The sequence below is a fragment of the Equus caballus genome, chromosome 26, assembly GCF_041296265.1.
Source record: "Equus caballus isolate H_3958 breed thoroughbred chromosome 26, TB-T2T, whole genome shotgun sequence".
Taxonomy (NCBI): Eukaryota; Metazoa; Chordata; class Mammalia; order Perissodactyla; family Equidae; genus Equus; species Equus caballus.
The window spans coordinates 34,167,954-34,180,007 of record NC_091709.1 but is presented as its reverse complement, the minus strand read 5'-3'; the positions used below and the strand labels follow the sequence as shown (position 1 = coordinate 34,180,007).

Here is a 12,054-nt window from a genome sequence, read left to right as displayed (position 1 = left end):
TAAAGATAAAGAAAAAAAATCTGCTATTTTGATTTCAACTCTCCTTTGGTGGATTGCAGATTCTTTTTCCAGGACTAATCTATTTCCCTCTCCACCACAAATCTCTACTGACACAAGCCTGAAGGAGAAAATGCTAGATATTTTCTGTCAGCATAAGGGACTTGCTATAGGTTAGCCCTTAACAGTTCAACAAATGAGGAAATTACTGTAAATATCAAGATTTAATTTTTTCTAACTTTCGATATATCTGGTCTAATAAAATAATAACAACATGGACATTCCTGTTTTTTTTTTCTTTTTAGAAGACAGTTTACTTTGGCATATTCCTCTTCCCCTCCCTAACATGTATCATTTTCATATTCATAATCTCTGTGAACTACTCACGTTTTTTGGACCATTAAAATTTCAAAGTTTAATAAGTGAGCAGGAAGCACTCTCTCCCATACTCAGATTTAAGGTGGTACAAGGAAGCAGAAAGGAAGTAAAACTGTAAAGAAAAGATCATTTTTACAATGTAAAGATGAAAGGAAATTGAAGTACAGCTTGAAGCTTGGAAAGACAGAACAGAGCGCTCAAGGTGATGCGCTCCAGGAGAAAATTGATAGTGGACTGCTGTTTTCCTGAAACAACATGTATGTTTATTTTGGCACCACTGTTGTCGTACCGTTATTTTGAGAAGAGACAGTTCAAATTGCAGTACACATAGGGGCTTCCGTCTCTTCTTGCAGACGTGGTATTAAAGACAAATTTAGTTAGCACCTAATATAATTCAGTCCAATGAATGTAGTCACCTTGTCTTGTAAATATTTTATTTAGAAATATCAGTCATTTCTATAGACCCATCACTCTTATACCATCTGTAGAATTCTAGTTGCTTCTAGAAATTCAGAGAAAGACAGAGCAGCAAAGACAGAGCCACAGAATAAGTCAGCAATCTGTAAATCACTTCATCATTTAATTGCTATTGTGAGTGCTTGCTATATAAGAAAATCATGGATTCTTTTTCGGATTTTGCAAATTTTTTTCTTACAAATCAAGATTATCAGAAAAACAGCAACAAGTAGTTTCCCTGGCTCAAAAGAAAACAGGTGTTTGGTGCCACGGAGGAGGACGACTTTGTGTATTTAGTTACTTTAGCCTTACTTTGTCCTCTGGCATGATCTGTTCCCTGATTTCAGTGCAGTCGAGCTTGCTTTAAAATTGTACACAAAGTAAGTTAACCACTTGGATCATATGTGTCCCAAAGAATGTGGTTTCTCAGGTATGAGCAATTTACCAATCCCCTACTCTCCTTTCACGTTGGCATTTTGACAGTCCTAGCAAATTTCTCAGGCAGATATTTTAGTTTGCACCTTGATCACGGCAGCTCTTACTGAGTTTCAGAATTGCTCATACCAGATGCACCTTTCCAGTCGGAAGGGATAGGTGTACTTCTTAATGATTGTGCAAACATGCATAATTATGCCTGCAGGTAAACGTTCTGCTGTCCTCTTAGAAAACTGAGAAGTACAAAGAATGTTTATGAGCAGGTCCAGCCGTTCCAAGTATCTTGTCGGTTTAGACACACCTGAGTTACCATCCCCCTCTTATTGGCTGAGAAAGTTGCCGCACCTGATTTGTAAGTTTACCCGTCCTAGTCAACAGAGGGGGCACCTCAGCCAGCCAACGCTGGCTTTAATCTAGCTAGAAGCAGCGAAAGCAGCTATTTGAAAAATCACTGGGTTCTGAGTTCATTACTACAGGAAAACTGTTCTCTCCTGGGGCACAGAGAACTTACTTCGGAGCAGCCCTACCAGCTCGGAAGTCCGGCCGGATAAAACGCATCGTGGAGGATAATGGCTACCTATGTCCTGCAAATCGCCGGACTGGTGCTTGGTGGTGTAGGCATGGTGGGCACAGTGGCTGTCACCATCATGCCTCAGTGGAGAGTGTCTGCCTTCATTGAAAGCAACATTGTGGTTTTTGAAAACCTCTGGGAAGGGCTGTGGATGAGTTGCATGAGGCACGCTAATATCAGAATGCAGTGCAAAGTCTATGATTCCCTGCTGGCTCTCTCTCCGGACCTGCAGGCATCCAGGGGACTCATGTGTACTGCTTGTGTGCTGGCCTTCCTGGCTTTCATGACGGCCATCCTTGGCATGAAGTGTACCAGGTGCACCGGGGACGACGAGAAGGTGAAGGGTTACATCCTGCTCACGGCTGGAATCATCTTCATCATCACAGGCATGATGGTGCTCATCCCTGTGAGCTGGGTTGCCAATTCCATCATCAGAGATTTCTACAACCCCATAGTGGAAGTTGCCCAGAAACGTGAGCTTGGAGAAGCCCTCTATATAGGCTGGACCACGGCGCTGATGCTGATTGTTGGCGGGGCACTCTTCTGTTGTGTTTCTTGTTGCAATGAAAAGAGCAGTAGCTACAGATACTCTGTACCTTCCCATCGCACAACCCAAAAAAGCTATCACGTGGAGAAGAAGTCACCGAGCGTGTACTCCAGAAGTCAGTATGTGTAGTTGCGTATATTTTTTAACTTTACCTACAAAGCCATGCAGGTGACTAAAATGTCCACTATTTTCTACAAATGGAACACAAAGGAACATTGATTTGCTGTTCTTAACTGCTCAACATTAATCACCGGAACGGTGCATGAGCTATTTATGATTCTATAAGCTGTTTCAGCAGAATGAGATATTCCACAGCCTGCTTTGATTATTCTAAGAAGTACAGTAATTTGTTTTCTGAAATGGTTCATGCATCTTTTCTTTTTATCGGTTACTTCAAAATGACATTGTTAAAGACTATTATTTTACGACTGTGATTTCTCTATGACATGGCATTTCTTATGTAGATGAGAGTGACGTTTGTATCTCACATAAATAGAGACAGGCTTATGTGGTTCTATTTTAAATGAAATACTGATCCATTAAACTGAATAAATAGAATTCAACTATTGCTTTCCTGGGGAATTGGGGATAAGATTGAAGAAGGTTAATATTAATTGTTTAAAAATGGCTTAGTGATTAATGCACTTGATTTATAATGAAGGTTAAAATTAAGGCTTTAATCAGCAGTGTAAAGGAAATTAATTGACTTTCTGATATCCTATTTTTTAGCCTAAGAGTTAGAAATTCTAACTCCTTTATCCTCTTTCCCCAGAGACCTTCCTTTTCTTGTATATTAAATTAACATCTTTTAAAAGGCAGACATTTGTCAAGGGGCTTTGCATTCCAACTGCTTTTCCAGAGCTGTACTAAGAAGAAAGATAAAACTGCGGTCTAAGAAACATGAAAGACCTCAGGAAAGGGAAATTTTCTTTCCTCTTAAGTTTCTGTGGTTGGAGAAGGATGCATTTTGACAAGAAATCATACATATATATGTGAATATTTTAATAACTATTTGAATACTGACTTTGGACTTTTATCAACATAAATAACAGAACAGAAAAATCATATGTCTTGGTTTTTATTTGCTTACCAAAGAACAACCAAAAAAACTGTGCTTTGTGAACTCCATCTGCTCCTATGTGCGTACCTAAGTCAAAATTGTCATCTCAGTCCTGCCAAAGATAAATTTTTTACCTGTTCCATTTTTGTTTGCTTTTACTAAGGTACAGAAATACCATATCTTTTTGTTTTCCCCAAATTTGATGCAACCGATAATCCAATTTGCAAGTTTGTATCTATATTTTTCTGGTTTAAATGACTGTGTGTCATCTGCTGTATGTTCTTTATATAATAATTTGTGCCTTTTTATATTAATTTGACATTCGTTCATTATTCTCCATTTTTTCTGTTTTATTATCTTGTAAATACTTTTTAAAAACTGATATTTTCAGCTCTGCAATTTTAGAAAGATTATCAAGCCCACAGTTTAAAGATAAAGGTAGATTCAGCATTAATTTTTGAGAATATAAAATACTCTAAATCATTTAACAACAGCATGCTTTATAATCATTGGATTCGCATGCTGCTATTTGGTGCACATATTTATAATTTATTAAGATAATATTATGGATTCAAACAAACCTATATAGTGTAAATATTATGTATGTAATAGACATTTCTGTAAAGACTTTCCATAGCTAAATATGTCTCTACCTCTGAGAAATAGTATTAATTAATAATAGTGGCTAACGTTTTGGGAGTACCTATTATGTGCTGGGAACTCTACTGCTTTATATGAATTATATCATTAAATCTTTTATGAGATTGGTATGATTAGTTCAATTCACAGATGAGGAGACCTCAGAACACATCATGGATTACCCAATTGAGTCAGGAGAAACGAAGAGGAGTGTCCGACTTCATAGCTTATGTTCCTTCTTTTTAGGGAAAGTGGATTTTCTTCAGCAGTGTCTAGTTTATAAATTGATCTTTGTATGTGAAAATGACATGCTTAACTACTGTTAGTTGGAAAAACTTTTAGTATTTTTTCTGGGATTGGTGATTTTCCAATAGCTAAGTGTTAATTTATCCTAGGCAATTTTACACCCTTGGGTCAAAACTCTCATGAGAGCAGAATTAAAGGGAAACTGAGCACTTTGGAGAAGAAACCCAATCTTCTAAAAACCAGTCTGTAATCAAACTTCTTTTTTGCCTCGAAATCTCTCCTGAATGCCCCAGACTCAATTTACCATTTCCCTCCTCTTTCCCCTCAAACAGAATTATACCACTGCTGGTTTTCCTTATGGCATCACCTCTTGGCTACTTCTGAAGTCTTTCTCCAACTTTCCACACTATCCTCACCTTCTCTCTGTCTTTCCTGGCTGAAGGCCTTCCAGACTGTGTTACTGCCTGCAGCTGTCCCTCCTCCAGCTCTTCTCTATATTCTTATCTTAGTTTTTTGTAAAATGCAAGTTAGGCCCATCATGCAAGCCCTCCCCGTAATTCTAGTGGGAATGCTTCGCTGCCTATCAGGTAAGTCCAGATGCCTGAGCACATGAGAACTGACAGGAAGGGAAATCTTCATGGCAAATTTTATCACCCAGTAACATCAATGTATCACGAGAATAATAACAGTTATAAAGCTACTCTCCAGAAACTAGGATGATTCACATGTCAAAGGTCTTCAGTATCCTGGAAGAGATGCATTGGAATTAGGAAACGGTTTGATTGGAGGCAAATTATGTGCAAGTGGACATTTTATAGCGTAGTTTTATGATGTAGTTTTATGGGGAAATAATGCGATGGGATGGAACGAGCCCATGGAGGCAGAAGGGGTGGCTTTATGCCTTCACTTTCCTGCTAGTCTTTTTTCTCTTTCATACTATACCATATGTTGCCATCACCATGAGCCCCTTCTGCTGATTCTCTATCCAAAACGACTCCTTCATGCACTGCAAAAACAGTTATTAAGCTACGTTATGCCAAGTGCTAGGGACATGGGGATGGATGAGACAGTTTTTTTGTTTTTAAGGAATTTGCAGTCTAAGAGGAAGAGACAAGAGTGAGAAATGTAGCCTTCACTGCACACTTATCAGGTACTTGGAGCTTTGCTTTCTGTGCCTCAGCAGTCCTCTAAGAAGTCCATGAATTATATACAGAGTCATGAGAACGCTGAGTCTCAAAGATATCTATATATCTCTATATACTATATCTATATCTATATAGTATATATAGATACATATCTATATATACACTGGTGGTCTCGTGGTTAAGAATCAGTGCTCTCATCACCACAGTCTGGCTTCATTTCCTGGTCAGTTGTCATACGGTAGTGGCTGCATGTTGCTGGGGTGCTGAAAGCTATGACACTGCAGGGTCATCCATGGTGGACAGGCCTCAGTAGAGCTTCCAGACTGGGACAGACTAGGAAAAAGAACCTGACCAGTCACCTGCAAAAAAAAAATTGGCCATTGGCCAGCTCCGTGGCACAGTGGTTAAGTTCACACCTTTTGCTTCGGAGGCCTGGGGTACGCCGATTCGGATCCTGGCTGCAGATCTACTCACCGCTTGTCCAGCCATGCAGTGTCCGGTGTCCCACATATAAAGCAGAGGAAGATGGGCACGGATGTTAGCTCAGGGCCAGTCTTCCTCAGCAAAAAGAGGAGGATTGGTGGCAGATGTTAGCTCAGGGCTAATCTTCCTCAAAAAAAAAAAAAAAGCCATGAAAACCCTATGAATAACAGCAGAGGAGCATTGTCTGATACAGCACTGGAAGGTGAGAGGATGGCACAAAAAGACCAGGCAGGGTTCTGCTCTGCTGTCCACAGGGTCGCCTGGAGTCGGAATTGACTTGATGGCACTAATAATTATATGTGTATACCAAACATCCCCTAATATAAACATCCTCCTAACTATAGACTAACAGAATCCCTGATTCAGGAGCCTGTGCTCTTCCTGCTACAATATTGTCCAAAGACATCCCTCCCAGAGTTAACTTTCCGAACAAATGCCATCTCACCACCCCATCTCCAGGGCTTCCCTGTGACTCATTGGTCACAGACTCTTTCTCCTGAGTCCCAGGGCCCACCTCAGCATCAGTCTTTACTACGTTTTTGCTCCCCTCTCTCCTCCCTCCCAACCTCTACGTAATGTACTATTTTTTGGTTTCTGACATCCATTACCTTTCTCTTGGAATACACTCTAGTTTTTGAAACTCCTATCATATGTCAAACATCGCATTTCAAATTCACTAGATCTCCTTCCTTGTTCTAAGAATGCTGCCTGAACAGTATCCCAGGAAGCCCCTCCTCCCAGCTCTGATCCTGCTACCAGGCAGAGCGGAGCAGAGCAGCAGCTGGGATCCAGCCAACAAGCAGAGCCCAGAGGCCTGCTTTCCACAAAGCTTCAGGCTCTGCCAGATTCCAGGAGGAAAGAGCAGCGCTGTGTTCCACTCTGAGAGGAATGAGGTGCAGAGGCCCGAGGCTAAGCCTGAAGCTCTCTCCTGGGGGTGAGGGGGCAGGGGGAGACATGTGGGCCTAACTGCTTCACAAAGAGTCCTGGAAGGAGGGAGACATTTGTACACCTGTGTAGTCTCAGGGGAATAACCTGGAGGCCAGAAAAACTCTGGGAGAATCATGCAGAGACTGGGTTCTTCTTCCTGTGGGGCCTCCACTGTCACTGAGAGGGAGGATATCGAGAGCTGGGAGCAGAGGTTACTTCCCAGGGCCCCAGGAGTGAGAGAGCAACTTTCTGCCACTAGATCCCAGCCAACAACAATGAGAATTCCTGCCACCCGAGGGTGTGCCAAGGGTGTGCCCAGGAGGGGTTCTGGGAAGGAAGCACTTTCTTCTTTGTTTTTGTCTGTAACTCAGTAAGAATGTACTTGGGCAAGCATCATAAATGAATAATCTTTGTCCCTCTTTTTTTCTGAATTGGACCAGCTTTCCTATGCTTTTTTTGGAGAGTAGAGATACAGGTAGATATCTCTTCAGAGCTATATGGAGATTCTCTTTGAAGAGAAAATTTCCTTTACTAGATGCTACACTGTACAAATGCTTTAGAAATTAAACTGCCCTCCAGCATTAAAGCTAAGAAACCCTCTGAGGGAAATGAATCCCACTCTCTTAGCCCAGCCATGGTCCAACACTGAATCTTTGACTTTTATCAAAGGATGAATGAAGAGAGAGAAAAAGATTCTGCATTAGGCCCTGTTCTGGTTATTTCTTGCTGTGTAACAAATTACCCCAAAACTTGGAGACTTAAAACAACCACTATTGGGGCCAGCCCGGTGGTGTAGCGGTTAAGTGCACATGTTCCGCTTCTTGGCAGCCTGGGGTTCGCTGGTTCAGATGCCAGGTGCAGACATGGCACCGCTTGGCAAAAGCCATGCTGTGGTAGGTGTCCCACGTATAAAGTAGAGGAAGATGGGCATGGATGTGAGCTCAGGGCCAGTCTTCCTCAGCAAAAAGAGGAAGATTGGCGGTAGTTAGCTCAGGACTAATCTTCCTCAAAAAAACAAAAAAACCCACTATTTTGTTACTTTACCTTTTTTTGGTGAGGAAGATTGGTCACAAGTTAATATCTGTTGCCAATCTTCCTCTTTTCACTTGAGGAAGATTGTTGCAGAGCTAACATCTGAGTCAATCTTCCTTTATTTTTATATGTGGGATGCCACCCCAGCATGGCTTGATGAGCAGTGGGTGGGTCTGTTCCCAGGATCTGAGCTGGCAAACCTGGGTTGCTGAAGTGGAGTGCCTGAACTTAACCGCTATGCCACCAGGCCAGCCCCTCACCATTTTATATCTCATGGTTTTGTGAGTTAGGAAATTAGGTAAGGCTCAGGTGGCCTGTGGCAATGATTTCAGGTAGTAGCTGGGGTCTACAGTCAACAATAATTCCTCTCACTGCCTGGCAGTTGGCAATGATGTCTGAAAGTCTGGGTTCAGAAGGGCCCTTCTGCCTAAGACCTGTGGTCTTAGGGCCTCTTCACCATGTCTTTCCAGCAAGTGGTCAGACGTGCAGCATGGTGGCTGAGGGCTCTAAGGATCCATAGGAAAAAACACCAATACTTTTAGGAGACCTAGGGTCCCTTCTACCATTTGCAATTGATCAAAGCCGTCTCCGGGTCTAGGAAAGGGAAAATGAATTCTACTTCTTGACGGGAGGAGCATCAAAGAATCTGGAGCCATCTTTAACCCATTCTAGGTCCAAAGTGGGGTTTTAAGAACTTAAAGAGGAATTTTTCTTTCACATTGACTTATGTCATGAAACAAAGGCATAGTTTAAAAGGGGTGTTTTGTATTTTAAATGAGATAAAAGAGAACATGTGTTTTCTATTAAGCAGAAGCAGATGCAAAGAAAAACACAAATTAAATACAAGAGGCTTAATTCTCCCTGTAGAAAATAAGGGAAGAGATTTCTTTCCCCTCCTTTTTCTTAGAGCATTTACTTTGGAAAACGTGTAAGTGCTTTCTTCTGTCCTTGGAATGTATATAGATCCTTTTACAAAACTAAATAGTTTTTCTGTCAGCTTTATGACCCAGGAATGCCTTTCTCTAGGACCTGGGAGCCATCTTGTCTGAAATGTAAACCTCAAAGGAGATAGCACCTCTATTTCCTGTTGACTGTGGGATGTGGGGAGTCTAACTTCGGTGGGCATCTTGCTCCAAATTGCCAAACAACCAATCATAAGGATATGAGAAGTTTGTTTCTCCTCTGGATAAATCCAATTAGCTAACATAAACGGTCACCCTAATTACCAGGTCAATTTAGGACCAACTATGTGTGACAAAGGTGCTGTCGAGTCCTTTTCCTTGAGGAATAGTTAATTGCTTATCTTGAAAACATGTATGTAATGAGTTGTATCTGCTTGGCTATATAAAAAGATGATATTTCTTTCTGTCTTTGCAAGCGCTTAGCAGATTGCCTGTGATATGCACCACATGCTGATTTAATGCTTATTTAATGGTGAAACTGTTTTCTTTCTTTACTACCTTTGTGGCGAGGTTTTCTGTGTTTGAACATTTTGTTTTTAATTATATTTCCCCAACACAGGTCAAGATAAGAAAAGAGATGAGAAAACATTTCATAATCTAGAAATTTATGTTTGGTAATAATCAGAGATGTTCCCAAAAGGTTTGGAAATACGTGCTCATCTGAGCACTACTTACAATGATGAAAAGTTGGAAACAATCCAAGTGTCTCACAGAGAAAGGTTGAATAAACGATGATGGCATGTTGGTCCACTCAGTTACATATTTTCCTGCTATTGAAGAACCCCTAATGACCTGAGTATTGCTCCTGATATAATGTTATGAGAATAGAACGAAAACAGTCTAACAGTTCCATACTTGCCATAATCATGGTTAAAACTCTCTTTCTCTCACACACACGCCAAAACTCACGCACACATGCCCACCTGAAAAGAAACTGCTGGAAAGAAAATGGTTAAAATGTAAACTTATTTGTGATTATTGTTTTCTTTTACAAATTTTTTTGTTTTTTCATTTTTTAATGAACAAATATTTTCACAGTAAGAAAAATCAAAAATGTATAAATGAGAATATTTTAAGGATAGAAGTACATAAAAAACAAGAATTGTTTGACTTGGCAGAAAATCAAACAGGGCTGTGGAAGAAAGGGGAGAGAAAAAGTCATTAAATTTTGAGGAAAATAACAAAACTATGGGAAGAGGTGATGATAAATAACAAAAGAGGATAAAAAAATGACAGGTAAGCAAGACAACAAAAGGAAGAATCAAGGAATATTTTCCAGCCCTGTAGAAACAAAGACTTGTGATTGAAAGACCACTGGCTTATCATTTTTGAAGCAAAATTAATGATCTTCAATAAAGCCTCAGAGCTAGTTTGCTGAAAGTTTCATATTTTAAGTTTAACTAAAGGATTTTGGAAATATCCAAATGGAAAAAAAAATTGTCAGATCAAATAAATATAAGTTGCATGTTTCATTTCTGCCTTTAAACAATAGTGCAATAAAGAAAGTAGTTTTTAAATTTCATTTTGCCCTTTGACTTCGATTTTTGCCTTTAATCCCTTAAGCCGTTTTATTCCAGAGAGAGAGTGCACTTTTGTTGCATGGTACCAGGCAAATATAAACTTTTAATTTCCCAAGTAGTTGATTTTTTAGCTCCATTTGTTAAATAATCCATTCTCTCTGGTTTGTTGATGCGTTATTTATCAAGTAGTTAATACATACACATCTCACTGTCTATTTCTGGGCTGTTTATTCTGATTCATTGATCTCTGGATATTTTTGAAAGTAGATTATCACTAATTGTTGCAAAGCTGGTGGTTTCATCAAGTCTGTGGATACTTGTCTTGAACATACTTCATATTCTTCTGACTTCTTGACGGAAATACTTTCACAGAGTGTTTGCCCCAATTCACTGCAGAATGAGTGCTGAGAAGGAGAAAATATTGTCTTAATAATGAGGAGACTCAGATCGAATCTTCTTTCTTTCTTTTCTTTTTAATTTGGCAACTGTGGCAGGCACACTCAGATACTATCTTGTTCCCGTCTATGATAAATTCCAAAATCAGCCATGATATAAAAGGAGTTTTGACTTAGAACACAGATGGCATTATTCAATTGGAGAAAGCTTTTGTAAATGAAGATTTAATCAGAAAGCCTTCCACCAAAAATCTGTCAAGTCCAGTGTAGAAGCCTGGAATCTCATCCAGAAAGCCAAGATTCCAGTGTTTTCCCCAACTAGCTGTGTAACCTTGAGCAATGTACGTAACTAATTTCAGAATCTATTTCCTCACCAATAAATAAAGATTTATCAGGTGGACCAGATGATACCTTAGAACGCCATCAATCCCAAACTTCTGAATTTTGAGGGAGGGATTTCAGGTTCAAAAAGAAAGATCTCAGTTTATTTTTGCCAACTGCCCTAAACAGAAAATCATTCATGCTATTTTGGAACCAGAATCTTTCTACGCCGTTTGCTCCCATTTGTACCTTCCCACAATGATAACTGAAGCCTTAACCTAGGAACAAATTTACACTAGATTTGCCCAGGCTCCCAGACAGGTAGGTATCTACTGCTGTTGGCCATACCACGTACTTTAGGATACGGGCATCTCTGACAGCCAATAATGATCTGTTTTGTTTCCATTCCTCAAGTAACTGGAGAATGTTTTCAGGCATCCGGAGAATAGTTACATAAGAGCCAAGTTCATAAGTGATAGAAAAAATTGCTAGATTTTGTTCATATAGGTCAAGCAGTTAACGGGTAGACCCGGAAAACAAGTGTTTATTGAAAACGCATTATATAAGCAATAGTCTTTTAATAGTAAATCTTTTGAAAACATGATGAACTGAGAAACAATCCAGAAGCATCAATTTGAAACCATGTCTTCAACACACTCCAAAATACTGAGGTTACTACGAAGTCTTTCTATCCAACTCACTATGGATGGAATGGAATTTGTCTGTCATCTCAGATTACATGACCTGGGGTCTTAAGTACATGCCACGACAAATTCCGTAGTAATGGAGGATCGTGAGGCTTCCACATAACATTTGAAAATAAACTTTGGATTAGCCCAGATCAAAATTCTGTCTTGCATTCCCTTGGATCTATAGCCTGAAATCCATCCAAGTGTATTTTTACGTTTCATAATCAAAATCAATTTGTTGTGAGAATCAA

The 12,054-nt window shown here is 39.8% G+C and overlaps 1 protein-coding gene across 1 annotated transcript; it reads left to right on the top strand.

Moving 5' to 3' along the window:
* The first annotated feature begins 1,348 nt into the window (after positions 1 to 1,348).
* CLDN8 (claudin 8) lies at positions 1,349 to 4,208 on the top strand. The gene has a single exon (XM_005606120.4). It carries the CDS (start codon positions 1,836 to 1,838, stop codon positions 2,511 to 2,513), a length of 678 nt encoding a protein of 225 aa, XP_005606177.1. The 5' UTR covers positions 1,349 to 1,835; the 3' UTR covers positions 2,514 to 4,208.
* The last annotated feature ends 7,846 nt before the right edge of the window (positions 4,209 to 12,054 follow it).

Excerpts from the sequence above, each read along its gene's own strand:
- CLDN8 (XM_005606120.4), top strand. The coding sequence starts at position 1,836 with ATGGCTACCTATGTCCTGCAAATCGCCGGACTGGTGCTTGGTGGTGTA.